The sequence below is a fragment of the Mustela lutreola genome, chromosome 2 (genome assembly GCF_030435805.1).
Source record: "Mustela lutreola isolate mMusLut2 chromosome 2, mMusLut2.pri, whole genome shotgun sequence".
Taxonomy (NCBI): Eukaryota; Metazoa; Chordata; class Mammalia; order Carnivora; family Mustelidae; genus Mustela; species Mustela lutreola.
In genome coordinates this window covers 212908276-212934442 of record NC_081291.1, presented here as the reverse complement: position 1 = coordinate 212934442, position 26167 = coordinate 212908276, and the positions used below count along the sequence as shown (strand labels likewise).

The 26167-nt window shown below is 44.3% G+C and overlaps 1 protein-coding gene across 2 annotated transcripts; it reads left to right on the top strand.

The window, feature by feature from the left end:
- Positions 1-494: 494 nt before the first annotated feature.
- MIS18A (MIS18 kinetochore protein A) lies at positions 495-14734 on the top strand. Of its 2 annotated transcripts, none has more exons than XM_059164585.1 (5): positions 495-876; positions 3532-3598; positions 10566-10688; positions 13297-13361; positions 14301-14734. In XM_059164585.1, exons 1-4 carry the CDS (start codon positions 531-533, stop codon positions 13349-13351), a joined length of 591 nt encoding a protein of 196 aa, XP_059020568.1. In that variant the 5' UTR covers positions 495-530; the 3' UTR covers positions 13352-13361; positions 14301-14734. The 2 variants fall into 2 exon arrangements, with proteins under 2 accessions (XP_059020568.1, XP_059020567.1); XM_059164584.1 differs by lacking the exon at positions 13297-13361 and adding an exon at positions 13149-13245.
- The last annotated feature ends 11433 nt before the right edge of the window (positions 14735-26167 follow it).

The window sequence follows — 26167 nt, the reverse complement described above, 5'->3', positions numbered from 1 at the left end:
GAGAGCAAACAGACTCTCCGCAGTTTGCTTCATGGTTACTGCGTCGCGGCCCACCCGACCCCTCGGCTGGATTTGGGAGGACAGGGCCGAGAAATCTGTTTCCACCAGCTTCCTGGTGACCCCCGGGCGCGCTGAGATTTGAGGGGCTGCAGCCTGGAGGAGGGGGAACGAAGCTGTAGAAAGCAGATGTGTTCCCCAACTCCTCTTCCCTGGGTGGTGTGTGAGGCGGCGTATTCACTTTAGTAACTAGGAAAGGGGCTCAATACCGCTCCCCACGTAGACTGGCCGCCGCATCTCCAGCAGCTTCAATTTCCTAAAGATGGAAAATCTGACAGCGCCAGAGACCAACCGGCGCGGCTCAGCCCGCCAAAGAGCATGCGCACTAGCAGGTTGCCCGCCATGTCTTCTCTCCCAGGCGCCGCCCCCTAAGGCCCCACCCCCCCGTCTGGCCTCCGCCTCCTTGCTCCCGCCCCGCGCAGGCGCAGGCGCGCATTTCCCGTGGCGCTCCGCGACGCGGGCGATTTGGAGGAATGGCGGGCGCTCGGCCTTCCAATTGTTGCAAGGGATGCTCTTCTACAAGCTGTACGTGTGGCGGTGACAAGGGCAAGTGCAGCGACTCCTCTCTGTTGGGCAGGCGGCTCTCGGAAGACTCGAGCCGTCACCAGCTGCTGCAGAAGTGGGCAAACACGTGGAACTCCGTGAGCGCGGACGCGTCGGTGGCCTGTGCAGAGCGGTCGCGGCGCGAGGAGGCCGCGGAACCCGCCGAGGAGGAGGACAGGCCGCTGGTGTTTCTGTGCTCCGGCTGCAGGCGGCCGCTGGGCGACTCGCTGAGCTGGGTGACGAGCCAGGAGGACACCAACTGCATCCTGCTGCGCTGTCAGTCGGGGTGGGGGTGAGGGGGTGGGGAAGGGCTTGTGCCGCACCCGCACGGCCCGGGACGGGAAGGGGAGGCGGCTGGTTTGGGGCCGCCCAGGGTTTTTAAAAGCAGAGAAATCTTAGAAGGTGAGCTGTCCCAGGACAAAGGGAGGAGGAGGGTCACCCCTGCACCTTGGGCTCACGAATGAGGGGTCCTTTTCTGGGATTCCGCCAGCCCAGAAGAGCAGCGATTCAATCGGCATCCTTGTGAGCATTGTACAGTAAAAAGTGACCTAAACTGTAAGCATTTGGGATGTTGCCACTCTATTACTCCCCACAGAAATTACCTAGCTGTTAATTCGTCAATAATATGTTAATAGTTTATTTAGGCCTGCAGGGGGATGTCAGGATTGGTTTTTCTTATCATCTTAGTTGTGTTAGAGTTGTCAGAACACATTACTATCAGAATTTTTTTTTAAAGGAAATTTGTAATAAAACCACTAACAGTCTCTTCAGAACTGGAGAGGAAGGAGTTAATTGTAAACAAGTCAAGAAGGTGGCTTGACATCTAGCTTCTAGAGGGAACATAGCCAGTTACCTCTATGTTTTTCTGCTTTGTTGATTTCATAGTGTTTACTTAAGGGAGTGGTTCACATGTATTTATCTGAACGGCTGTAAAAATGGCTATTCTTTTTGGACTTGTGGTTTTCAAGATCAGGTTTATGTCTGAATTCTATAAATATTTGGAAGAAATTCACCATGGAGATACTATTAATCCTCCCAATCTGTGTCTGTTGTTGGAGGTCTAAATTGTTTCCAGAGTTGCTGCCATTAGAACAGTGTGTACTTGGGTTGAGATTTTTGATACTGTAGGAGAATCTCTTTTTCTTAGTAGGTAAGAAATAATACATTTGGTGTTTAACCTTTCATTTTATTTGTACTTTCTGTTTTTACAGTCTCTCTTCTATCATTTGCCACATGCTTTTTTTTTCCCTTTTTTTAAAAAAAAATATATATATATATATATGAACACATTTACTTTGCATCAGTTTTTAAATTTTTGAAAACTTGGGGCATCTGGGTGGCTCAGTTTGTTAAGCAACTGCCTTCAGCTCAGGTCATGATCCTGGAGTCCCAGGATCAAGTCCTACGTCAGGCCCTCTGCTCATCATGGAGCTGGCTTCTCCCTCTGCCCCTCGCCCCTTTTATGCTCTCTCTCAAATACATAAAATCTTTAAAAAAAAAAACTTTAAAAACTTATCAGCTTTAGATAATTCGATTTACTCCCCCTCTTCATCAATGCTGCTGTGAAAGATAAAGAAATGAATTCTTTGGGGCGCCTGGGTGGCTCAGTGGGTTAAGCCTCTGTCTTTGGGTCATGATCTCAGGGTCCTGGGATCGAGGCGCTCTGCTTGGCGGGGAGCCTGCTTCTCCCTCTCTCTCTGCCTGTCTCTCTGCCTACTTGTGATCTCTCTCTCTGTCAAATAAATAAAATCTTAAAAAAAAAAAAATGAATTCTTTGGTTAATTTCTATTCCCTCCTGCCTCGGTTTGAGTTAGTTTGATTATTTTTAGTTTGTCAAGGTTTATAACACTTACTCTGTTCTGTAGCCATAGCATGGTCGTTGAACCTTAATATACCTTCTTGTATGAATTTGTTTTTTTAACTCCAGGACTCTTATTAATATAAGGAAGCTTATTAATAGCTTTCTCATTTCTGAGTTGTTTATTTCATTATCATCAGTAGACACTCTTCACCCCCACCCCAGTCCCCAAGAAAACTTCAAGTTTGAATGGTTGGAAATGTCTTTCTGTTCTCTCTGTATATGAATGGCAACCTGACTACATGTACAATTCTGGGGTCATGCTCTTTGCTTTTTCCAGCCAGAGAGAAGCTAGTGCAAAGGCCCTGAGGTTAGTGTGGACATTTTAGGTGTGATGTCCCTTCTTCATTTCCCTCCATCCCCTATCCCTTCCTTTAGTGCATCCTGGACCTGGATCCTCTGGAAATGTTTCCTGCTTCTGGGGTCAAGTGTGACCCCATCCAAGACATAGTCTAATTAAAAGATTTTTGTCCATGTCCCTAAGAACTCTGCATTTGAAACCTGGGCTTTTAGCATCTTTCTGGGGGTTTTCCCACTTTTATTATACCTTGCAGGTATTCTGCCAAATCTGTGATTGAGGTTCTAATTGTTTCAGGTTTTACTGGCTGTTGAATTTTCCCTGCTAATTTTACTCCTTCTATTAATGTCTGTGGTTTTCAGGGAAGAGAAAGAAGTAACTTTCATTCTGCCATCTTTTTTCCAGAAGACCTCTGTACATTTAGTTTTTTTTTTTTAAAGATTTTATTTATTTATTTGACAGAGATCACAAGTAGGCAGAGAGGCAGGCAGAGAGGAGGAAGCAGGCTCCCCACAGAGCAGAGAGCCCGATGTGGGGCTCGATCCCAGGACCCTGAGATCATGACCTGAGCCGAAGGCAGCGGCTTAACCCACTGAGCCACCCAGGTGCCCCATGTACATTTAGTTTTGAACCACCTTTGTTTATATGTGACTCTGGGCTCTCATTTTTTCTGGTTCTCTGAGTGCTAAAGTAAAAATTGAGTTAGAGTTTCTTTAAATATCTGCAGGTGTATTATAGCAAACCACATTAATACGTTATTGTTACTTTGCTCTAGGTGTTTCCTGTAATGTTTCTGTGGATAAGGAACAGATACTATCCAAACGTAAAAATGAAAATGGTTGGTGAGTAAGGCTATTATTTGTGTGAATATATGTATTCGAGAAAATGTTTATTTTTCAACTAAAAATCTTTAATAAGGTCATTATCAGTAAGAGTAGTTGGGATATAACTTTCTTCATGGTGATCAATATAGAATCAGTCATTTTAATGTAAGAATTTTTGAGTGATGGTGGTCATTTTTAGATATTGTGATGAAAGAGTTTCTGAATTTCTAAAGTCACATTGTGACTCTCTTCTGGGTCTTTGGGCTTAGTGCTAAAGCAAATTAAAAATAAAAGTAGAAAAAGAAATTATCTGTATCATAAAATCCCAGCTAAAGGGTGCCTTAGACCAATGCTACCTACTTTTCCTTAATGTTATGTTACCTATAGAAAATGCTGGCATCACACTCACACGCGTGGACATGTGGCCTGCTGAGGTAAACAGACAAGGCTGCACAAGGCCAGAAGCAACCAGCACGGGGGCTGCAGCAGTCCAGGGCCCATGCTGCAGCTCCAGGGGTTGAAGGAATCACCATCTTGGCATACCCACCACCCACTGCTACAAGCTGCATCCTCAGTAAATTGAATAGAAGGCTCTGCCTGTGTAATTGTTGCCCAAAGTGTGTCTTAACTGATCTGTCTTAAGTAACTTTAGGTGGTATACAAACAACTAAATGGAAATTAATAACCATGTATTTGTTTTAGTGTATATTTAAAAATACTCGTTTTTCATTTTAAAGTAATGCCGGAGGGTCCTATTCAAATAAAGTGTATTTCAATTTAAAAAATTACCCTCTTGGGGCGCCTGGGTGGCTCAGTTGGTTGGGCGACTGCCTTCAGCTCAGGTCATGGTACTGGAGTCCTGGGATCGAGTCCCGCATCGGGCTTCCAGCTCGGCGGAGAGTCTGCTTCTCCCTCTGAACCTCCCACTTCTCATGCTCTCTCTCTCTCTCATTCTCTCTCTCTCAAATAAATAAATAAAATCTTTAAATACATACATACATACATACATACATACCCTCTTTAAGGAGAATTAAATTAATAACAGTACAGGTAGTATGTGGATGTGACGGAAATGGTGTTGTGGGGACACAGGGGACCTCAGTCTGGAAAACCAGCCTTAGATCATTTCTCATTCTGTAGATAAAGAAAGACCTGGCAAGATTAGAAGTTTGCTTAAACCATAAGACTGTTTAGTAAAGCTAGGATGGTGCCCGTGTCTCTCCTTCATTCTTTTTTTTTTTTTTAAGATTTTATTTATTTATTTGAGAGAGAGAGCGAGCGCACACGAGAGGGGAGAAAGTCAGAGGGAGAAGCAGACTCCCTGTGGGGCTGGGAGCCTGATGCGGGACTCGATCCCAGGACTCCAGGATCATGACCTGAGCCGAAGGCAGCTGCTTAACCAACTGACCCACCAGGTGCCTGTCTCTCCTTCCTTCTTGGAAAGTGTTCTTTCTTCTTTCCTTCCAATTTTAGTCTTTTGATGCCACTGTCACCATTTTTGCCCTATTACATACTAGCTTTGCTATCGTGTACTTAATATCTTTCATTATATTGACTCCAGATTTTTATTTAAATTTATTTCAAAAGGAATCTGATATATTACTGTCATATCATTTGCTTGAACTAGAAATTAACCACAGTGAAAACAAATTGTTATTAAACTCCAGCAGAGATGCTATCACCTGACTGGTTCTGAGCCTGAGGTCTGGATTCTCACTGTTAAGAGATCTGCAGCTGTGAGATTCTTGTTAAAGATTTCCTAGCCCTGGGGAGGGACGCCTGGGTGGCTCAGTTGGTTAAGTGGCTGCCTTCAGCTCAGGTCATGATCCCAGCGTTCCTGGGATCGAGTCCCACATCGGGCTCCTTACTCAGCAGGGAGCCTGCTTCTCTCTCTGTCTCTTCCTGCCATTCTGTCTGCATGTGCTCGCGCGCTCTCTCTCTCTCTGACAAATAAATAAATAAAATCTTAAAAAAAAAAAAAAAAGATTTTCTAGCCCTGGACTGAGACTTTCTTTTTATAATTGGGATTGATAGGGAACTGAAAAGGGGAGTTGGCTCCTACTCTGTGAGCCATTGTTATTTAGTCCTGTTTACTTGTGTCACCCGAACCCATCACTTTTGCCACATAAATTTAAATTCAAGACATTCACTAGGGTCCCATATTCTGCACTTGGGGAAATACCTACCATATTGCCTTGGGATGCTCGTAAGTTTTTGATAGGCCTGTCTGAATGGATAGCCACCTGAGCCATTCCGCAGCTGGCCAACAAGGGCACTCGTGGGTTTTAGAAACGTGTTGTGAAGTTAGCGCCGTTTCCTGGGTTTTTTCTGTCATTCGTTAAGGTTCTTACATGCTCACTCTTTTCTTCGAAAACTCATTTTCTTTGAAATCACCCTAGGATTTCTGGCACTGCTTTCTCAGTATTGTTCAGTGTTAAGGCTGAGTTCTGGCCAAATCCTGGCCAGTGGGAAAAGCAGAAGGATGTTGCAGGAACTGTGCTGCTCTCCGTTGTTTCTCACAAGGTCACTCTGGAGGTGTGAGCGGGTTTGCGTGTGTATTCCTCAGTGCTGTTTTTTGATTTGGGTAATCTGGGATAAGACACTGTTATCTGTTGATGAGTGTGTTTTGTATTTTAGGTTTATTTAAGGATCCTTTTTGGTGATTACACCTGCATTATATGTTTGTTCACAATCTTGGTAATTGTGTATGCAGCCACACAAAGATGACGAAGTTCAAGATGTAGTATGGACATCTTCCTGTTCACTCTTGGCAGTATGGATAGGGTTCCCTCCTGGGCTTTACTAAGAAATATAAAATAAAAAAATAACTATAAATTTGAACTATTAAAAAATATATAATATTTTAAAAAATATAAAAACATATAGGAGCTTAATATATGGTCAGTGGCATATTGTCTAGCTAATTATATCACCAGTAGGGACTTATCATTTATTGGGCATTTTGTTCTTTGTTCCATATGTAGCTGCAATAGTTAAAAAACTCTCTCAGTATCTTTAGGGAAACAATAATGCAATCTCTAATATGTTGTTTGAGTCTTGGTTGGCTCCACTTTTTGATAACAGGAATAGCTCTGTAGTTATTACAAATGACTATACCAAAAGGAATTTTGAAATAATAGCCATCTTTTGTGATGTATATTATGTTATGATCCCTAGATTTAAATCTTCAGTTATCAGTTTGCTAGGTGTTGGGACTGTGATTTATTATAGATACTTATAGAACTGCAAGTTTGGATAGGTCAACTTGAGAAGGCATTTGGGTGACTGGATTCTAAGATTTTCAGAAGACATGAATTGATATTGTGGGGGAGATTATAGTCAAATATGCAGAGCCTGAGATGAGAAATAACTAGAATGAAGGAACAATTATGTGGAGAACTTGGATCATCGAGTAGAATATTTGTGAATTGTCTGTGTGCATCATATCTGTAGAGGATAGAAGAGTGTTAGGTCAAAGTATAATTAAAAAGAGAAAGGCAGTCATGATCCCAGGATTCTGGGATCGAGTCCCACATCAGGCTTTCTGCTCAGCAGGGAGCCTGCTTCTCCCTCTGCCCAGTGCTCCTCCTGCTTGTGCTCTCTATCTCTCTGCCAAATAAATAAATAAAATCTTAAAAAAAAAAAACAAAAGAAAGAAAGAAAGAAAGGCAACCCTAACAGATACATGATAAGCACATGTCAGAGATATATTTAACGCATTACTGGGGGAGTCGGAGCCTGCCAATGCTGGTTTAGGGAAGGAGTCTCTGTAGAACAAATCTAGTTACTGTCCTGCAGGACAACAGAGCCTCAGCCTTTGAGGTTACCTTTTCTAATAGCCAAGAACATTTGTATCTCTACCAGACTAAAATTATTTCTGATTTTACAAATTGTCAATCTTATTAATCTCCTTTCTTTTTTTTTTTTTTAATATAATTTTTAATTTTTTATAAACATATATTTTTATCCCCAGGGGTACAGGTCTGTGAATCACCAGGTTTACACACTTCACAGCACTCACCAAAACACATACCCTCCCCAATGTCCATAATACCACCCCCTTCTCCCAAACCCCCTCCCCCCAGCAACCCTCAGTTTGTTTTGTGAGATTAAGAGTCACTTATGGTTTGTCTCCCTCCCAATCCCATCTTCTTTCATTTATTCTTCTCGTACCCACTTAAGCCCCCATGTTGCATCACCACTTCCTCATATCAGGGAGATCATATGATAGTTGTCTTTCTCCGCTTGACTTATTTCGCTAAGCATGATACGCTCTAGTTCCATCCATGTTGTCGCAAATGGCAAGATTTCATTTCTTTTGATGGCTGCGTAGTATTCCATTGTGTATATATACCACATCTTCTTGATCCATTCATCTGTTGATGGACATCTAGGTTCTTTCCATAGTTTGGCTATTGTGGACATTGCTGCTATAAACATTCGAGTACACGTGCCCCTTTGGATCACTACGTTTGTATCTTTAGGGTAAATGCCCAATAGTGCAATTGCTGGGTCATAGGGCAGTTCTATTTTCAACATTTTGAGGAACCTCCATGCTGTTTTCCAGAGAGGTTGCACCAGCTTGCATTCCCACCAACAGTGTAGGAGGGTTCCCCTTTCTCCGCATCCTCGCCAGCATCTGTCATTTCCTGACTTGTTGATTTTAGCCATTCTGACTGGTGTGAGGTGATAGCGCATTGTGGTTTTGATTTGTATTTCCCTGATGCCGAGTGATATAGAGCACTTTTTCATGTGTCTGTTGGCCATCTGGATGTCTTCTTTGCAGAAATGTCTGCTCATGTCCTCTGCCCATTTCTTGATTGGATTATTTGTTCTTTGGGTGTTGAGTTTGCTAAGTTCTTTATAGATTCTGGACACTAGTCCTTTATCTGATATGTCGTTTGCAAATATCTTCTCCCATTCTGTCAGTTGTCTTTTGATTTTGTGAACTGTTTCCTTTGCTGTGCAAAAGCTTTTGATCTTGATGAAATCCCAATAGTTCATTTTTGCCCTTGCTTCCCTTGCCTTTGGCGTTGTTCCTAGGAAGATGTTGCTGCGGCTGAGGTCAAAGAGGTTGCTGCCTGTGTTCTCCTCAAGGATTTTGATGGATTCCTTTCGCACATTGAGGTCCTTCATCCATTTTGAGTCTATTTTTGTGTGTGGTGTAAGGAAATGGTCCAATTTCATTTTTCTGCATGTGGCTGTCCAATTTTCCCAGCACCATTTATTGAAGAGGCTGTCTTTTTTCCATTGGACATTCTTTCCTGCTTTGTCGAAGATTAGTTGACCATAGAGTAATGTGATACAACACATCAATAAAAGTAAGAACAAGAACCATATGATACTCTCAATAGATGCTGAAAAAGCATTTGACAAAGTACAGCATCCCTTCCTGATCAAAACTCTTCAAAGTGTAGGGATAGAGGGCACATACCTCAATATCATCAAAGCCATCTATGAAAAACCCAGCGCAAATATCATTCTCAATGGAGAAAAACTGAAAGCTTTTCCACTAAGGTCAGGAACACGGCAGGGATGTCCATTATCACCACTGCTATTCAACATAGTACTAGAGGTCCTAGTCTCAGCAATCAGACAACAAAAGGAAATTAAAGGCATCCAAATCGGCAAAGAAGAAGTCAAATTATCACTCTTCGCAGATGATATGATACTATATGTGGAAAACCCAAAAGACTCCACTCCAAAACTGCTAGAACTTATACAGGAATTCAGTAAAGTGTCAGGATATAAAATCAATGCACAGAAATCAGTTGCATTTCTCTACACCAACAGCAAGACAGAAGAAAGAGAAATTAAGGAGTCAATCCCATTTACAATTGCACCCAAAACCATAAGATACCTAGGAATAAACCTAACCAAAGAGACACAGAATCTATACTCAGAAAACTATAAAGTACTCATGAAAGAAATTGAGGAAGACACAAAGAAATGGAAAAATGTTCCATGCTCCTGGATTGGAAGAGCAAATATTGTGAAAATGTCTATGCTACCTAAAGCAATCTACACATTTAATGCAATTCCTATCAAAGTACCATCCATCTTTTTCAAAGAAATGGAACAAATAATTCTAAAATTTATATGGAACCAGAAAAGACCTCGAATAGCCAAAGGGATATTGAAAAAGAAAGCCAACGTTGGTGGCATCACAATCCCGGACTTCAAGCTCTATTACAAAGCTGTCATCATCAAGACAGCATGGTACTGGCACAAAAACAGACCCATAGATCAATGGAACAGAATAGAGAGCCCAGAATTAATCTCCTTTCTATAAGTTATCATCTAACTTCGGAGAGTCTGGGCCCTGATCAGTAGTACTGAGCAACCAGTGTGACCTTCCGGGAGGGCAGAGTATGGCCCATGGGCCAGGCACTTATTTTGGAAGTATATTTGTATTGGAACATAGATGTGGTGTGGATTCAGTTATGTGTTATCTGTGGCTGCTTCTGTGCTGTAAAAGTAGAGGTGAGTCATTGTAGCAGACACACACGGCCTGCCGACTGGAGATACTTGTTTCCCGGATCGTCACAGAAGGAATCTGCCTCCTTGTCCCTCCTTGTCCCCGGGCGTCCATAACGCTTGGTGGGCTTGTTGGACAGTGTGCCAATAAAAGGGCATGTGGAATCCTTGTCTTATTTTTAATTTTTAGATCATTTTTCTTAATACCAGATGGAGACATTTACATTCTAGAAAAACACATCAGTATCCTCCCTTGTCACTTTTTAGCATGTCCCTTGTCACTAGGTGCTGCAGGCAGTGTAGCCTGGAGGTGACTGTCTACATTTTTTAATATAAATATTTCACTATTATTTTTTTCCTTCTTTATATATAACATGTGACCTAGTAGGATTGGAATAACATATTTTAGCAACTTAAATATTAAGCGTTTATGGGTTTTAACAGTGGGATTTTTGTGGTAACGAGTTGCTCCTTCCCTGGCTAAAGCAATGGCCCTTCCTCTGTGCAGCATTCTGGAGGCCCTCTCCTGCACGGGGTGCTCGCTCAGGCTTGGCTACGTGTACAGGTGCACACCCAAGAGCCTAGACTACAAGAGAGACTTGTTTTGCCTCAGTGTGGAAGCCATTGAAAGGTAAGTATACTGAATAAATGAAAACCTTGTAACTGATTTCTTGAAAAGTTGTTTGCAGAAAAATTGGTATGAAAACATCAGAACTAAATCAACACTGTTTGGTTAAAATATATTTTCAAGTAATAATTTCTGACAGTAGAGCCGGTGATTTTTTGTTTGTTTTGACCTGATGTATTTGGTATTGGAAAATCAGACATTATAAGTTGTAAGGAGAAGTCACTGTGAGAATGTTTTTTTCAGAATAAAAATAGGTTCAGTTTTCCATAAAAATTGATTTAGTTTAAGAGGATTTTTTAAGCAGTTGTGCGGATCAATATGTGCCGTCCATTTTATTCCAACACCCCTTTCCCAAGTTTTTAGCCATCTAGAATATGAAGGATTTGGAATTTCAAAACTGGTTAGGAAGGAAGTCCCTTTGGTCTTCTGGAAAAGCAGAAATACAAAGTCCAATACAATCTTTTTTAAAGATTTTATTTTCTTGCATCTAGTAAGGAATCATCTGTTTTTTTTCTGAGGCATGCAAGGAAGTGCCTTCATTCTCTAGATTTCTATAAAAAGTAGACATTTGGAAACAAGACAGATAGGAGGCTGATGACAGATGTCAGTTAAAGAGTTTTCAGATAGCTTTTATTTATTTATTTTTAATTTTTATTTACTTATTTTTAAAGGATTTTATATATTGGAGAGAGAAAGAATGCATGAACAAGGGGGTGGGGGCAGAGGGAGAGGGAGAAGCAAGCTCCCCACTGAGCCTGACATGGGGCTCAGTCCCAGGAGCCTGGGCTCATGACCTGAGCCAAAGGCTGACTGAACCACCCAGGCACCCAAGAGTTTCAGGCATCTTAGTGGTCTTCTAATTCATGAACCTTCTCTTCAGATTGTATAAATCTTTCGCCTCATAAAATAGGAAACATAAAATTAAATCACTTATTTGACCCCAATGTATTTTCACTTATCCTGCAAAAGATGTAACCCTCAAGCCTTTAAAGATGCCTGAAAACCTTATACATCAGGAAAGAAGAATAGTTTAAGAAGAAAAGAATTTTTTTTTAAAGATTTTATTTATTTGACAGAGAAACATAGCGAGAGAGCGAACACAGCAGGGGCAGTGGGAGTGGGAGAAGCAGGCTTCCCACTGAGCAGGGAGCCCAATGCGGGGCTCAATCCCAGGACCCCCGGACCATGACCTGAGCTGAAGGCAGATGCTCAAGGACTGAGGCATCCGGGCACCTCAAGATGAAAAGAATTTGAATGCCAAGGAACCTGGTTGGTTTTAGAAGTGTTTATTTACACTTTTGGGGTTTTTTAAAAAGCCTTTATTTTTAAGTAATTTCTACACCCAGTTTCGGCTCAAACGCATGACCCGGGGATTGAGAGTCGCGGGCTCTGCGGCCGGAGCCAGCGGGCGCCCCGGTTAACGGTTCTGTGCATTACGGCGCGCCACGCCCTTTCCCACCTCATGCCTTCTTCTTTCCTGAACAGGATGGTAATTGCCTTCGGCCATTTTACCTCCCATGCCATTTTTCAGAAATACAATCACTAAGGCTTCCAAGGGAAGCTTGGTCTTATTTGACGAAAGAAGTGACCTGCTGAAGTGGCTGCGTGCGAGGAAAGACTTTGGAGGAAACGCACATTTATCAGCGTTCTTTGGAGAAATACTAGCACCTTCTTGTTTCCTGTTTAGACTTAGTGGGTTACCAACACGGGGCCTGTATTCCTCGTTTCCACGCCAACACTTCTCTTGTCTCATATTTTCTACACCGCGGCGTCTCCTAACCCGAGAGAGCTGAGCAAAACGTAACTTGGAGGATATCTGTTGAAGTTGGCAAATCCAAGTCACCAAGAATTGACTCCATATATTATTTACTAAAAGTCAAATTTGAAAGTACCCATGTTCTCAAAAACTTACAGAAAGCAAAAAAGCAGTGGCTTCTTCAGAATCTTTTTAAACTTTTTAATTATAGAATATTGAACTATGAGGGGCGCCTGGGTGGCTCAGTGGGTTAAAGCCTCTGCCCTCGGCTCAGGTCATGATCCCAAGGTCCCGGGGTCCCAGGATTGAGTCCCGCATCGGGCTCTCTGCTCCATGGGGAGCCTGTTTCCTCCTCTCTCTCTGCCTGCCTTTCTGCCTACTTGTGATCTCTGTCTGTCAAATAAATAAAATCTTTTTTTAACAAAAGGAATTTTGAACTATGTTAATGTTTTGCTACTCGGTTAACTAAAGACCAAGTTTGTTCTAGGAATGGATAATATAAAGCAATGCCTGGACCAGGGTATTTTGGAGAAAAACTTGATTTTAGGTGGTACAACTTCCTGTGTAAGTTAGTAGTAACAAAAACGTTATTTTATGTTCATTTGGTACAAATACATAATGTAAGATAGAGTTAATGTTATTAACTAACATGAATTTCATATTTGCCTCTTTTTCATATTTTAACTTTGTACTGTGCTATACCATAGTTATATTTTAGGGTCCTCAGAAAAGCAAATTGTGTCAGAAGATAAAGAACTTTTTAATCTCGAAAGCAGAGTTGAAATAGAAAAGTCTCTAAAGCAGGTAATTCTGTTCTGTACTTTTTCTATCTTTGTATGAACAACTTCCTGTTAGTGAGCAGGCGCTCCTGCAAAGACAACCCTCGGAGTGGCGTCTGGTTTGGTCTTAGTACTTTCCTGGTAAGAGAGCGCCTGTTTTATTTCAGGCGTTAATAAAGTTGATTTTGGGGGTTAGCCAAACTTACGCTAAAGCTTTATCAAAAAAATTGTAAGGCATTTCATGTCTCAATCAAAACCATATAGATCCAGAAACTAGGAAACTATATTTCATTTGATTCAGTTCTCCTGGTCTAAACAGTCTGCAAGTGTTTTTGAATGTTAACGTCGTCCCAATGCAGACAGGCAAGGTACCGAGGAGCGGACAGAAGCTCAGTTAGAGGCTGAGAGCGATGCCTTATTTACATAAAATTCAGAGTATGCCTCTAAACACTTTCATGTATAATGCGTAACTTATTTTTGTTGTTAACTTATTTTTCTTTTATTTTTACAAAATTTGAGTATAGTTGGCACACAATATTACTTTAGTTTCAGGTGTACAACTTAAGTGTTTTGACAAGTTGATACATTATGCTTTGTTCACCACAAGTATAGCTACTGTCTGTCCTATTACGTCACTATTACAATATCGTTGACTGGAGTCCTTATACTCTTCCTGCCATGGCTTACTCATTCCATAACTGGAGGCCTTCACCCATTTTGCCCAACACCCCCCCTCCCCTCTGGGAACCGCCAGTTCATTCTCTGTACTTATAAGTCTAATTCTGCTCTTTGTTTATTTATTCGTATTTTTAGATTCCATTTATGAGTGGAGTCACTAATATTTGTCTTTTTCAGCCTGACTTATTTCACTTAGCCTGATCGCCTGTAGGTCCATCCATGTTGTCTCAAGTGGCATGATCTCAGCCTTTCCGATGGGAGTATAATATTCCACTGTAAATTCATGTGTGTATGTGTATAGAAATGCATAACTTTTCATAAATTTTGTTAATGATAGGTATTTTAATCAGGTGTGATTTTAATCATCTATGTGTATCTGAAAATATTTTTTTAATTCAATAGATGGAAGATGTTTTGAAAGCCTTACAAACGAAGCTGTGGGAGGTTGAATCAAAATTGTCCTTCACCAGTTGCAAAAGCTGAAATCGTCTAAGTGCCCCCACTCTGGACTCCCTGCTGATGGACACTTCTTTCATATGTAGCAATTCTGGTTATCATTTCATTTCACCTAGAATGGAAGGAGTTCTAAAGGGCTGTATGTATATTCTCTTGTACTGATCAAGTGAGAAGAATTGTAGTACAACTTTACAATATAATAAATGGTAAAGAGATGGTTATTTCCTGAAGTTGAATTTTAAAGCCATTTTATGATACTTGCTGAAACTGGAATTGAGTAGCTTTTGTGTTGATAAGAAACTGCAATGATCTTCTGAACTCCTCTCTCTGTACTGAGTTCATTATTCATTTCCTTTAAAAAAATTTTCATTCACCTTTAATGCTTTGGGAAATATTTAATATTGAATGGCACGAAAATCTTAGGGGTTTTTCCTCCCACTGTGTCACTGACTGTCTCTGAAAATGGATGCGTAAAGCTCTCTGAAGAAACCGGTCAGTTGAATCACTTGTCAGAACTGTTTGAAAACTTGCACAGGAGCCGAACAGCATAGAGTCTCATGGTAGTAGAATTCCTCTGGGTCTGTTTGTTTACTACTATATGCCCCCCAAAATCTGGAATAGTATTTGCCAAAGAGACCAGTAGTCATTCTCTGAGGGTGGGGTTCTGGGGAATTTTCAATATTCTGTAATGTGAGACTTAGAGTAAGCCTGTGCTATCTTTAAAATCAGGAGGAGACTAAAGATGAAAACAAAGTATTTTAAGATTGATTGCAACAAAACTGAGTTGCGGTATATAATTGAATTCAGAAATCCTGATGCCATGAAAGCCTGCTCAGGACTGTACAGGTAACCCAGATTTCTCCAGGCGCCTTTCTGGTTTTGGGTCCTGATGAGGCTGCACAACATCAGTACTCAGTATGTATGAGGAACTCAGCTCAGTTTCTGCTCAGGAGTTCCCTAATTATTTCTGAGAATACTTAAAGGTATCCCAACAAAGGACTGACTGGCTCATTTACAGTTACTACGTTTGATAGATCGGCAGCAAGGCCTGGTCATTAGAGATTAGGGAGCCCCCTGGTCTTGTCTCATGCAGACCTGCGACCAGGTAGAATGTGGTAGTGAGACAGCGCATACTTGTCCCTGCTGGCAACAACACAGTCGTCTCGCCTCGGTCAGCTCGAGGCAGTCCCCAGTGTCTGTCCCCTCGGGTGCTTCAGGGCAGCTTGCACACGAGTTCATTCGGAGCAGGTGGGCGAGTGCGGTAACAGCAGGAATTCCTCCAACTTCCTGGTTGTGCGGCGGCAGCAGGCTGGCGATCACTTTCAGGGCTGTTCCAAAGACAGGTGGTTTGGCTCCCTAAGTCCTTTACTCTGCTCCTACTGGGGCAGGATTTCGAGTCAATCCACGCATCTTGAAAACTGCTCATTTCACCAGTGAAAAATCATTTCTAAGATCCAAAGTGCCGACTGAGCATCTGTTGTGGATCAGAGATGAGCCCAGCTCAGGTGCTCTGGCTGCCTCTGGTGTGGGACTTGGATTAGCCACAGTTGCCTTTGCTGTCAGGCTGTCCTTCAGGTGAAGCTAACGGAACACTCCTGGGTGCAGATGGGAAGCTCACACGCTTGTATCACATGCTCTGCACTGAAGCCCCCGGAAGGAGATCCCAGGAGACGGTTACATTTCGTAAGGCGGAGTCTGCGTCTTTGGCCTCTGCCCGTGATGTCACTGAGGGATGTTCTCGCCCCTGCCAGAGAGCTGCTCAGGTTCCCGGACCGCTCACCTCGAGGCCTCCGGGCGGGAATTGGCCTCTCTGCGTGCTGCTCTGTGACACCTGCAAGAGGACGGGGTCCCCCCCCCCAGTTCTGGGCCAGCCTCTCCTCTTTCCCCAAAGGCTGGGAAGCCTGGCTTTCCTGGCTTTAGCCTGAGGTCTCAGAAAGCTGCTGTGAAAACGCATCCTGTGTATCCACGTCCTGTCACCGACAAGACTCGAGGCGATGGGTTCTTGTTTCTGTTCCTTGTAACTGAAAAACAGTGTGCTCTCGTTGCTGCTTGCCAAGTTCTGATGAAGCACGGCTTGTGGGCAGGAATGCGGTTGCTGAAGCAAGACACGGACATTCCGGCCCAAGTTGCAAAAGACTCAAGAGTCTTCAGGCAGAGCTACCCAGAAATTGTCCTGTCAGCCATCCCCGTAAAGGGGCACTCCCCTGTTCTTTAGGGAGAAGCTCTGGAAGCTGATACCAGGACCTATTACATGGCCTTTCTAGATTCTTCTAACCACGTCTGCATAGAACATTATAGTTTCATCCGAGTGTGGGTTCTGCCCTCAGCAAATGCTCTCATTGTGTTTGTGAATTTCCAAGCCAGAGATCCTACTGCGGTCATTGCTCTGTGTGGCACCCGCGCCAGGATGGAATGCGCCCTGTCTGGATGGTTCTAGTCAAGCTCTGGACATGTAAAATGGGCAGCATCAGGAGAAGGCCTCCTTGCAGAATTGGGTTTACGCATTTAGTGGGAAATTCTTGAACAAAGAAGCTGTGAGCGAGACTTCCCTCAGCTTGTGTTTGAGGGATGGTCTCACAGGTAGCAGAAATCCTGGGTCAGGATCCCAGTCGAAATGCTTTCTTCATCCATGTGACCTTGAGCAAATTATCTAATCATTTTGAGCCTTTGTTTCCTTGTCTATAAAATGAGGCTATAATAACCTTCCCCTGAATCACAGATTATCAAATTAGGTAATGCTTATGAGAGTGCTTTGAAAACAGTAAAGCATCACAAAAATGAAATGACAGTGATTTATAGCCTTGTTTAGAATAGAGTTGATCTGATTCCTTCCAACGTAGTATCCCCTTAAGATTCTAGGAGCGTAAAGGGAGAAATCTGAAACACCATAATAAAAAAATATATATTACAATTTACTTCTTTCTCCAGTTACAAATACAACATATGAACATTGCAGAAATTTTGAAAAAATAGAGGAATGGCACAAAGAAGAAAAGCACATAATCTCACAACTAAAAGAATTATGATTCACTTTTCGGGGTATATCTTTATAGTCATTTTTATATGCAAATTTGGAACCATACCAAACATACTGTTTTCACCTAAACTACTTCATAACTACGTTTCTGCATTATTAAATACCTGATTTTTAGTGAACACTTATTTTTAAGGAAACATTTATTTTAAAACCTGTTCAAGTGCAATCATACGGTTTGAAATTCACACTTTCAGTGGTTTAACAACTGAGTTTAGTTGTCGAATAAGAGGGAAGGTGTGAGCGAAATCTTAAACCAGTTACCTCCGTCTGGCTCCAGGGCACGCAGGATCTGAGAGCCAGCTGTTAAATTGTCAGGAATTTTGTGAGTTGGTTGTTAAACTGTTGGTAGCTTTGTGTTGGCCGTGGCTGGGAGTGTTTATACCAGAAAAATCAGCACGTGCTAAATGCCCGCTTCACCCCGTCACCAGCTGGTTTCCCAGGACATTACTGTGTATTTTGAATCTCCTTCCATATTGTTTGTCTTAAAGTTTAAGGGAAGGAAAATGAATTCTCCTTTTGTCACCCAGAAGATTCCGTCCTAATGTCTTTTCATTTAATAAATCTAAATTGAAACACTGTATCTTAAGACTTTAGTGATTACAGCCACATTCTTTTTTTTTTGTCTTTTTTAAAGATTTTATTTATTTGACAGACAGAAATCACAAGTAGGCAGAGAGGCAGGGGGAGGGGGAAGCAGGCTCCCCGCTGAGCAGAGAGCCTGATGCGGGGCTCATCCCAGGACCCTGAGCTCATGACCTGAGCTGAAGGCAGAGGCTTAACCCACTGAGCCACCCAGGTGCCCCTACAGCAACATTCTTCGCTGCCTGGAGAAAAAGCCCAGATACCTGAAAGCTAATGACTTAAAATTTTGTATAAGTAGTCAATGTTATGTATATATATCTGTATATCTCTTTTTGTTCTTCCTGAATAAATAGTGGGCGGTTGCACGCCTGTGAAGCAGCAGACACGCATTTGCAATTGCTTTGAACTAAGGGAAGATCATTTACTCTTTGATCTAACCCAGACTTGTTTGGGTACTGATCATTAATTTTGTTTAATAAGAGCTGAGTTCCATCTATCTGGCAGGGGTTTATCTAGGCAGGTGATCACAGCGGCAGGCAGTCAGGTCAATCTATGTAATTGTAGTCTCTTCAGAATGTGTATACTTGTCTAAATGCTTGTGATAATTAGACGGCAACGGGAAAGGAGAGGTTGGAGGGGTGACGTCCCACCTGTGATTTGAACTAGAACTGGCCTCATTTCGTTCAAGTTAGCTCCGATCGACTTCTGCTAGCTGGACAAAATTAAAGTAAGCCTAACTTTCCCCCCCTAAACAATTAGCACCATGGTTTCAGATATCCTCCATCGGCCTTTAAGGCAGAGAGGGACAAAGTGCCCTCAAGGGCCCTTCCAGCCTCCTAGCTCATGGGAGCTGAGAAAGGAAATGAGAGAGAGTTCTAAGGGGGGCAGTGAGAATCCCTGAGCTGACTTGGCAAGCTTGAGTTCTCTCCCCCACACACATCGTCACATTCACGAGTCTCCCGCTGACCGCCGTGGGACTCCCACCCCCACTTACCAGGAGCTGTGGGCTTAGAATCCTGGAGGCTTCCCCAGAGCAACAGGAATTCTGGAACAATTGGGTGTATGTTTGGTTGAGTAACAATTCTCAAACCAAATGTAAGAGAAGGTCACCATTTTGAAGAGAAATGTTCTGAAACCTGCCGAGGATCTTCCCTGAAGGGGACGGACAGACAGCTGCTTCCCCCCCCCCCCCACCTCGCTGCTTCCCCGGGGGGTGGGGGGGTGACTTCTGTTCCTTGGTAGCCAGCACACAAAGGATTGTTTCCTACATACCAAGCACTGTGCTGGGAGCTGGGAGCTGGGAACTCACCTGCTTCTCACAAAAGCCTCTTTCATAGGAATCCTCCCTCCCATTTTACAGGTGCGGAAACTGAGGCCCAGAGAAGTTAAGTCCCAGCCCGAATTCCCAGGGCTTGGCAGCGCGCTGCTGCCTCCTCGCTGTGGCCCAAGCTGCAGCCAGATGCCTCCTTGGCTCTTAGCAGTGAAAAACCTAAGGGGAGGTGAATCCCTTCCTGGAGTCTTAGCAGCCTTAGCCCCTAAAGGCCTTAGAAGTCAGGAACATCTCCCTTTTCTACAAAATGAAGCTAACTGAACCCTTGTGCGGTGACGTCCCTGCACATTCTTTGCCCCGGCGCTCAGGTCCCCGGCTGCCCTGGGGCGAGCGCTCCCTCTCCCGCTGCCTCCTGGCTCCCAGCTCCCGCCCACCCCCTCCTTTGTGTCGTTTCTCTGCTTTACTGCGCTTACCCCTCTGCCCCCCACATCAGATTTTACGTTTGTCTGTCCCTCCATCGTCTTTCTGTCGCACGGTCATCCTCACAGTCCTGTGGCCTCCGCCGGAAGGGACGCGGCCGCTCGGCAGGTGCTCTGAGCACCCCGCGGGGCGCCGATCGCTGCGACGCCCAGCCGCTGCTTCCTCACGCCTCCAGCCCCGCAAGCGCGCTCGGGTGTCTGTCTGGAGACGGGCAGCCTCCCTGCGGCCCAGCCAGCTCTCGGAACCACCGTCCTACCCCTAACCGTGCACGCTGGCGACAAGCCTTTTGGTCGCCCATGGCAAACATTTTGCCGAAACCCCTCTCTTGAGGGCTGCCAGTCAGTGTTTCCCACCAAGTGTTCCTGTTGGTCTGAAATCCCCAAAACTTACAATTTAAACCCCCCTCCCCCACCTTGGGGCACCTGGGTGGTTCAGGTGATTAAGGGTCTGCCTTGGCTCAGGTTAGGATCTCCAGGCCCTGGGATCGAGCCCCTCCTCAGGCTCCCAACTCAGCGGGAGTCTGCTTCCCTCTCCCTCGGCCTCTCCCTGTGCTGTGATCTCTCTGTCTCTCTGTGCTCTCTGTGTCTCTCAAATGAACAAATAAAATCTTAAAAAAAAAAAAAAAATCACCCTCCCCTTTAGAATTCTCTTTTTCAGTTGTCCGTGTTTCTTAGCCGCGTGGGATGAAACAAAGCTGAAATGCCACAGGGCTGGGGAACTGCTTCCCGATAGGCCAGGGAAATCGCCACACAGCAAGTGGGGGTCTTGTGGCCAACGTGGCTGATCGCTGCCGCTCATCTCTGACAGGGTATGGAGACTTCATGATGACCTTGCTTCTGTGCACGTTTGCAAGTTTTTGTCAAACCCAAACACCAGGGTGCTCTCACGCTCCAGCTTTATGGGCATCTGAGCCTCGGATGGCTTCCAGTCTCTCTCTCCCATTTTTCATACCTGGGACTCTAAGCTTTTGCCAGTCAGAACACTGTTATGCCTCACATATGCCGTTTAAAAAATATATACAGTTTTGGGTTGCCTGGATGGCTCCGTTGGTTGGATGTCTTATTTCAGCTCACGTCATGATCTTGGGGTTCTGGGATCGAGTCCAGCGTCCAGCTCCCTGCTCAGCAGGGAGTCTGCTTCTCCCTCTGCCTCTCTCTGCCCCTCTGCTAATGATGCATGCTCTCTCTCTCTCAGATAAATAAAATATTAAAACACACACACACACACACATACACACACACAGAGTTTTTACTTGTCCTTCAAGGTCCTGCTGAGATGTTACTTCCTCCAGGAAGCCCTTCTTGGTTTCTTTTAGAAGTAATTTCTCCCACTTCATCATTCCTAAATTACTTAAGGATGTTTTCTTGCCTCCTTTGATTTCAACTAGAGTTATGTGTGTAACTTTCCTGCAAGACTAACTTCTTTTTTTTTTCCCCCCAGAGGCCCAGCACGTTGTCAGGTCTTGTATGCTGAAGGTAATTAATACTTACCTGTTAAATGTAGAGAGAATTTTCATCCCTTGTCTACTTTGTACAGTTGTGATGGTAAGTTGAAAAAATCTGAAAAGATGAGAAAAATGTTTATGCCAAAGCATGCTAAATTGCTTTCAATATTTCAGAAGTGACGTATGAGAATAAAAACAAACTGGGCGCCTGGGTGGCTCAGTCCATTAAGCGTGTGCCTTCCACTGGGACCCCCATCCAGGGATACTGGGATCCAGCCTGTGCTCTGTGCTCAGTGGGGAGTTTGCTTCCCCCCTCCCTCTGCCCCTCCCCCTGCGTGTGCTCTCGCTCTCTCCTTCTCAAATAAATAAAATCTCTAAAAAAAAAAAAAGAAAAAAGAATAAAAAGAAACTATTCCAAAATGCAGTGCTGGTGTGGGGTTGGAACTCCCCGTTAACCATGTAAATAAGAATTCAAGGGGAAATTAGCAAATTGAGCTCATTTACATGTGTAATTACCCACCTGTGATCATTCTCCTGCCTTACCTATTCCCTCTTTCTCCTCCCACATCAAAGTTAAAAATACTTTGTATCAAACATTTTCTCCCTAACCTAATACAATGAATTCCTGGAACCCTGTCTGTGCAAAGACCACCCTGCTCCTGAAACAAAATGGGGGACTCAGGGTGCCCCCCCCCACATCCCGCCCTGGGGTGCAAGCTGTGCGGGTGGGGAGTCCCGCTCATAGATCGCAAGTCGCCTTCAAACGTGCGGCTCCCGAGAGAAGACTTGGACATTGGTGGCACTGGAAACATCCTGCCGGGGATGTTCGGAGATCGGGAAAGCCCGGAAGGAAAACCTTGGCTTTTAATCCTGTGAACATCCAACAGGCATGGTCCTAGGCCACCCTGAAAGAGCTGCTTTCTCTGATAAGATAGGAGGGTGCTGGGGAGTGGGCTTTGCCTCAGGACACCCTTTTCTGGGGGCGGGGATCGGGGAGGATAACCAGGGAACTGGGGTAGACAGGCCGTTGAGGTTGCAGAGGCCGAAGACAAGTGGTTGTCCTGGTGTGCTGGTGTCTGGGGCGGCAGGGAGTTGGGACTCCGGGGGAGTGCTCTCCGGGGGCCTGTGGTCCCTGCAGCAGAGTCCGATGGTGCGGGCCTGGCCCACCCGAGGGCAGGGGCTTTCTCTCCAAGACTCACAGCGGCGGCATTGCTGAGGAGCTCATTAGTCTGCTGGGCCCCAGAACCCAAGTTCAGCAAGACACCGCCACTACCCTCTGGCCTGGGGAGACCCCCGTGCACGCTGGGATGGGGGATGTGTTGGTTTAGAGTGAATAAAACACCTCATTAGTGGTATTTTGTCACGATTATTAAGTTCTCTGAATCCCAGAGCTGTGTTCCCTGGGCCTCCAGACACCCTGTTGAGAGTAGGTTCCTAGGACTGTCCTATTGGAGCTGGATGGATTTTCCCCTAATCTGACCACAAGGGGCCGCATTTCACCAAATAAATACTCCTCCTGTCTGGCCCGCAGGCCCGCGGGGGGCTGAGCGGCTGCAGGAGGGTTTCCCCAGGTGGGTTCCCTCATCTCGACCTGGAGTCTAATCCCTTTCCTAACGGAGCCCCTTAATTAAAATCACATTCAAGACCCCCCACCCCACCCCCGTGAACCCCAACCAGATTGCCACCAGCTTCGGTTACTCAGTCTTCATTCCTGAAATTGTCTACACCTACACTCACAGGAGCATTTTCCCCAGGAGACCGAAGTTTTACACTGAGAAGTTAATTATGTTTTCTCTTACAGTCACTTTTGGAGTTTCCATGACTCAGGTTCATTACTAAACCCCCTCCCCCGATGTTGTCTCAGTCCTTAAATGGGGGTTTCCCAGAGCCCTTTGGAATTGTCAAGTGAGAGGAGTCGGCCTTCCTGAAAAAGCACGCTTCTGGTCACTGGGCTAGATCTGACTCACAGGACTTCCCAGGAATCTCAGCCTGTATCAATGCCATCCGTTGCTCCGGAAACAAGAACGGATGCTATTATCTTTTTATGGGATGAGGCATCCAAAGCGTTTCATTCAGATTCATACGTTTTCCAAGACCTTAAAGTAAATTCGGAAATCCCATTTAAGTCAGACCTGAAACGGGCGTTTTTAGGCACGTGTGTGTATATACTCGAGCATTCAATTATTTTACCCCACAGAAGGTAGCAAAGGGGTGCCGCAAGCGCACCCCAGACTGGGCAGCCTAGAGCCTGGAGGTCTGGGTCCAGCTATCAGAGCAAGCCTTGTCCTGGCTTCCCGTCTCCTAGCCTTGGTTTCCTCACCCATCTAACGAGGAGGCTGGCCTAGAATGATTGGTAAGGTTCTTGCTTTCATTGATCTAGTAAAAGCAATCAGAAGTGTTTTGTTGTTCTAACTAAGCATCGACTTGAAAAGGCAAGCAGGGTCCATGCCTGGTGGCGCACACTAAGCATCCGGAATCAGACAGACATCGGCAATGACTCCCCCTTTTGGAGAACCAAGACCACGATGGAAGCGCTGCCCACCTTTGCCGAGACTGCTGCTTAGTCCGACGTATGTGGCTGGCAGGTGGCGCGTCTTGAAGCTATTCTTGAATCAGCTCGTAGAATTCTGAATAGAATTAACACATGGCACGTGAACACTTCATTTAACAGCAGCATCTCTGGTCACCACCATTTCATTAAGAAGATTCATCTTTTTTTTTTTTTTTTTTTTTTTTTTAATCAAGCTCCTTGCCCAACGTGGAGCTCAACGAAGGGCTTGAGCTCACGGCCCTGAGATCAAGACCTGAGCCGAGACCATGAATCAGACACTCAACCAACTGAGGCCCCTAGGTGCTCCAAAAATATTAATCTTTAAAATACACGAATGATTCCTTTTGTCGTTGCTTGAGTTGCTTTGCAGGGAAAAGACGTATGCCCTACTGGAGTCATTTTCCTTGGGCCTGTTCTCCTGTCTCCCCTCCGACCCCCATTACTGGATCCCCTTCGCCAAGCCAGAGCCAACCAGAACCAAAATTAGTCAGGGCTGGATATCAGCCACAGAGCAAGCCCAGCAGAAAACCCCGCGATGCCAGCCCACCCCGCAGTTTCCAAGGCAACCCCTGCCGTCTCTCTCCCCAGGCTGGAGGGGAGCCTTCCAGAGTGTACCCTGATGAGGCTCTGGAGAGAACCAGCGCAGGGCCAGACAATCCGTGGACTTGGACTCTGGTTCCAGTCCTGTTTTTGATTTTCCTCTGGAAGGAGAAGGCTGACTCACATTTATTTGCTCCAGTTCTGGAAGGAGGACTTGAATTTGAATTGAACTGTTTCGGGGGGAGCCGCCGAGAACAGATTTAAAAATATACACAGACCACTGGTCTGAGAATCCCTAGATGACCTTCCAACAGCGAGGCAGTAACAGAAGCAGGAAAAAGAAATAATTTTTGTCCCTACTTGGGGGGAAGGAAGAGTGGGGAGCCAAGACATGGAGAAAGGGCTGGCGATGGCCCCCAACCAGAGCAGCTTCTGTCTTGTACCATTTTTCCCATCGGTGAATCTGTGTGATGTATTGTCCAAACCAGGGCGCGTTAGAGAGGGACAGGGGGAGATTTCGCAATGAAGCCGGGATGACAGACGTAAACCATTCGAGGCAAGCCAGCGCACGTCACCCTACTTTGTGTGCTGCGTGGTTAGAAGTCCTTGGAAACGCAGATCCCTCCAGCCCGTGAAGATGGAAACTCACCAGTCTCCAGAGATAGAGAGTCCTGGTCATCTGATGAGATCAGTCTGGTGGGAGCAGAATAGGGGAGCCGAGAAACGTCCGAGGGCTTGGACGGCGGCGGTTTGGGGAAAGGGGACAGGGAGTCAAACGGAAGTGAACAAAAAGGACATTGAGGTGGGATCCGAGGGAGCACAATTTGGGGTGGCCTCGGTCAGCAGTTTGGTGACTTTGTCCAGTAAAGAGTATAGTAATTATGATTTATGTTTGAACAGAAATACGTAACATTTCTGGGAAGAAAAATAATCCCAACACAATACATATGAAAACAATGTGGTTTATGATTTGTCCTGTTTTCCTAAAGAAATTCACTAACGGTAGACATCACTAAGCTTATGAAATATGCTTATTATTACCCTCAGAAAGGTAAACTGAGTTTACCATACATAGCAAGCTAATGATAGGAGAAAATAAACTGAAATATTTTTATAATATTAAATATACTTACCTCGGGTGAGAGCGTGCATGTTTGTTCTTTAATCAGATGAGCTTTCCTGATGAGATCATCTTAAAGCTTTAAAAGGGGTGTTTTAGGGGTGCCTGGGGGTGGCTCAGTTGGTTAAGGGCCCGAGTCTTGGTTTCAGCTCAGGTTTTGATCACAAGGTCTTGAGTTCAAGCACCATACTGGGCTCCAGGCTGGGCATAAGCCTACTTAAAAAAAAAAAAAGAAAATGATTTCAACATGAATTTGGGGAGTGACAGAACTTTCGGTCTGTTGCAAAGTACTCAAGAAATGTACTTCTGCTGTAGAAAAATTAGCAGATGCGGGTAAATGAAATGAAGACAATAAAGTCATCTTTAATCCAAGCATTATTCAGATTTTAGTATGTATCCTTGCACACCATTTGTTATGCATTTTATTTATAGCTATAATTATTTAAACAATAGCCATAATAATAATAATGATCATATTATGAACAGTTTTCCATATCAGCAAATGTACTTTATAGACCATTGTTTTAAACACTATATAATATTTCACAGTATTAAATCGTTCATTTACCCAAATTCTTGGCGTTAGGTATGAGGCTGTGTCCAGACTTTCTGTATGACAAACAACAGGGTATGGAACATCTTCTGGTTTCCTAAAGAAATTCACTAATGTCACAGAATGTCTTTGTGCACATAAAATGAGTGACTCTGGAACGAATGACTTCAGTGGGCGGTGAGAGACCCGTTAACTCTGGGCTCTGTGTACGATCTGATTGTGGAATGCACACGCCA

What these genes read in the sequence shown, in the direction of transcription:
- MIS18A (XM_059164584.1), top strand. Translation starts at nt 531, where the DNA reads ATGGCGGGCGCTCGGCCTTCCAATTGTTGCAAGGGATGCTCTTCTACA. An exon ending in CGTAAAAATGAAAATGGTTG is followed by an intron (nt 3,599 to 10,565) that starts GTGAGTAAGGCT and finishes TCCTCTGTGCAG; the next exon opens with CATTCTGGAGGCCCTCTCCT. An exon ending in AGTGTGGAAGCCATTGAAAG is followed by an intron (nt 10,689 to 13,148) that starts GTAAGTATACTG and finishes GCTATACCATAG; the next exon opens with TTATATTTTAGGGTCCTCAG.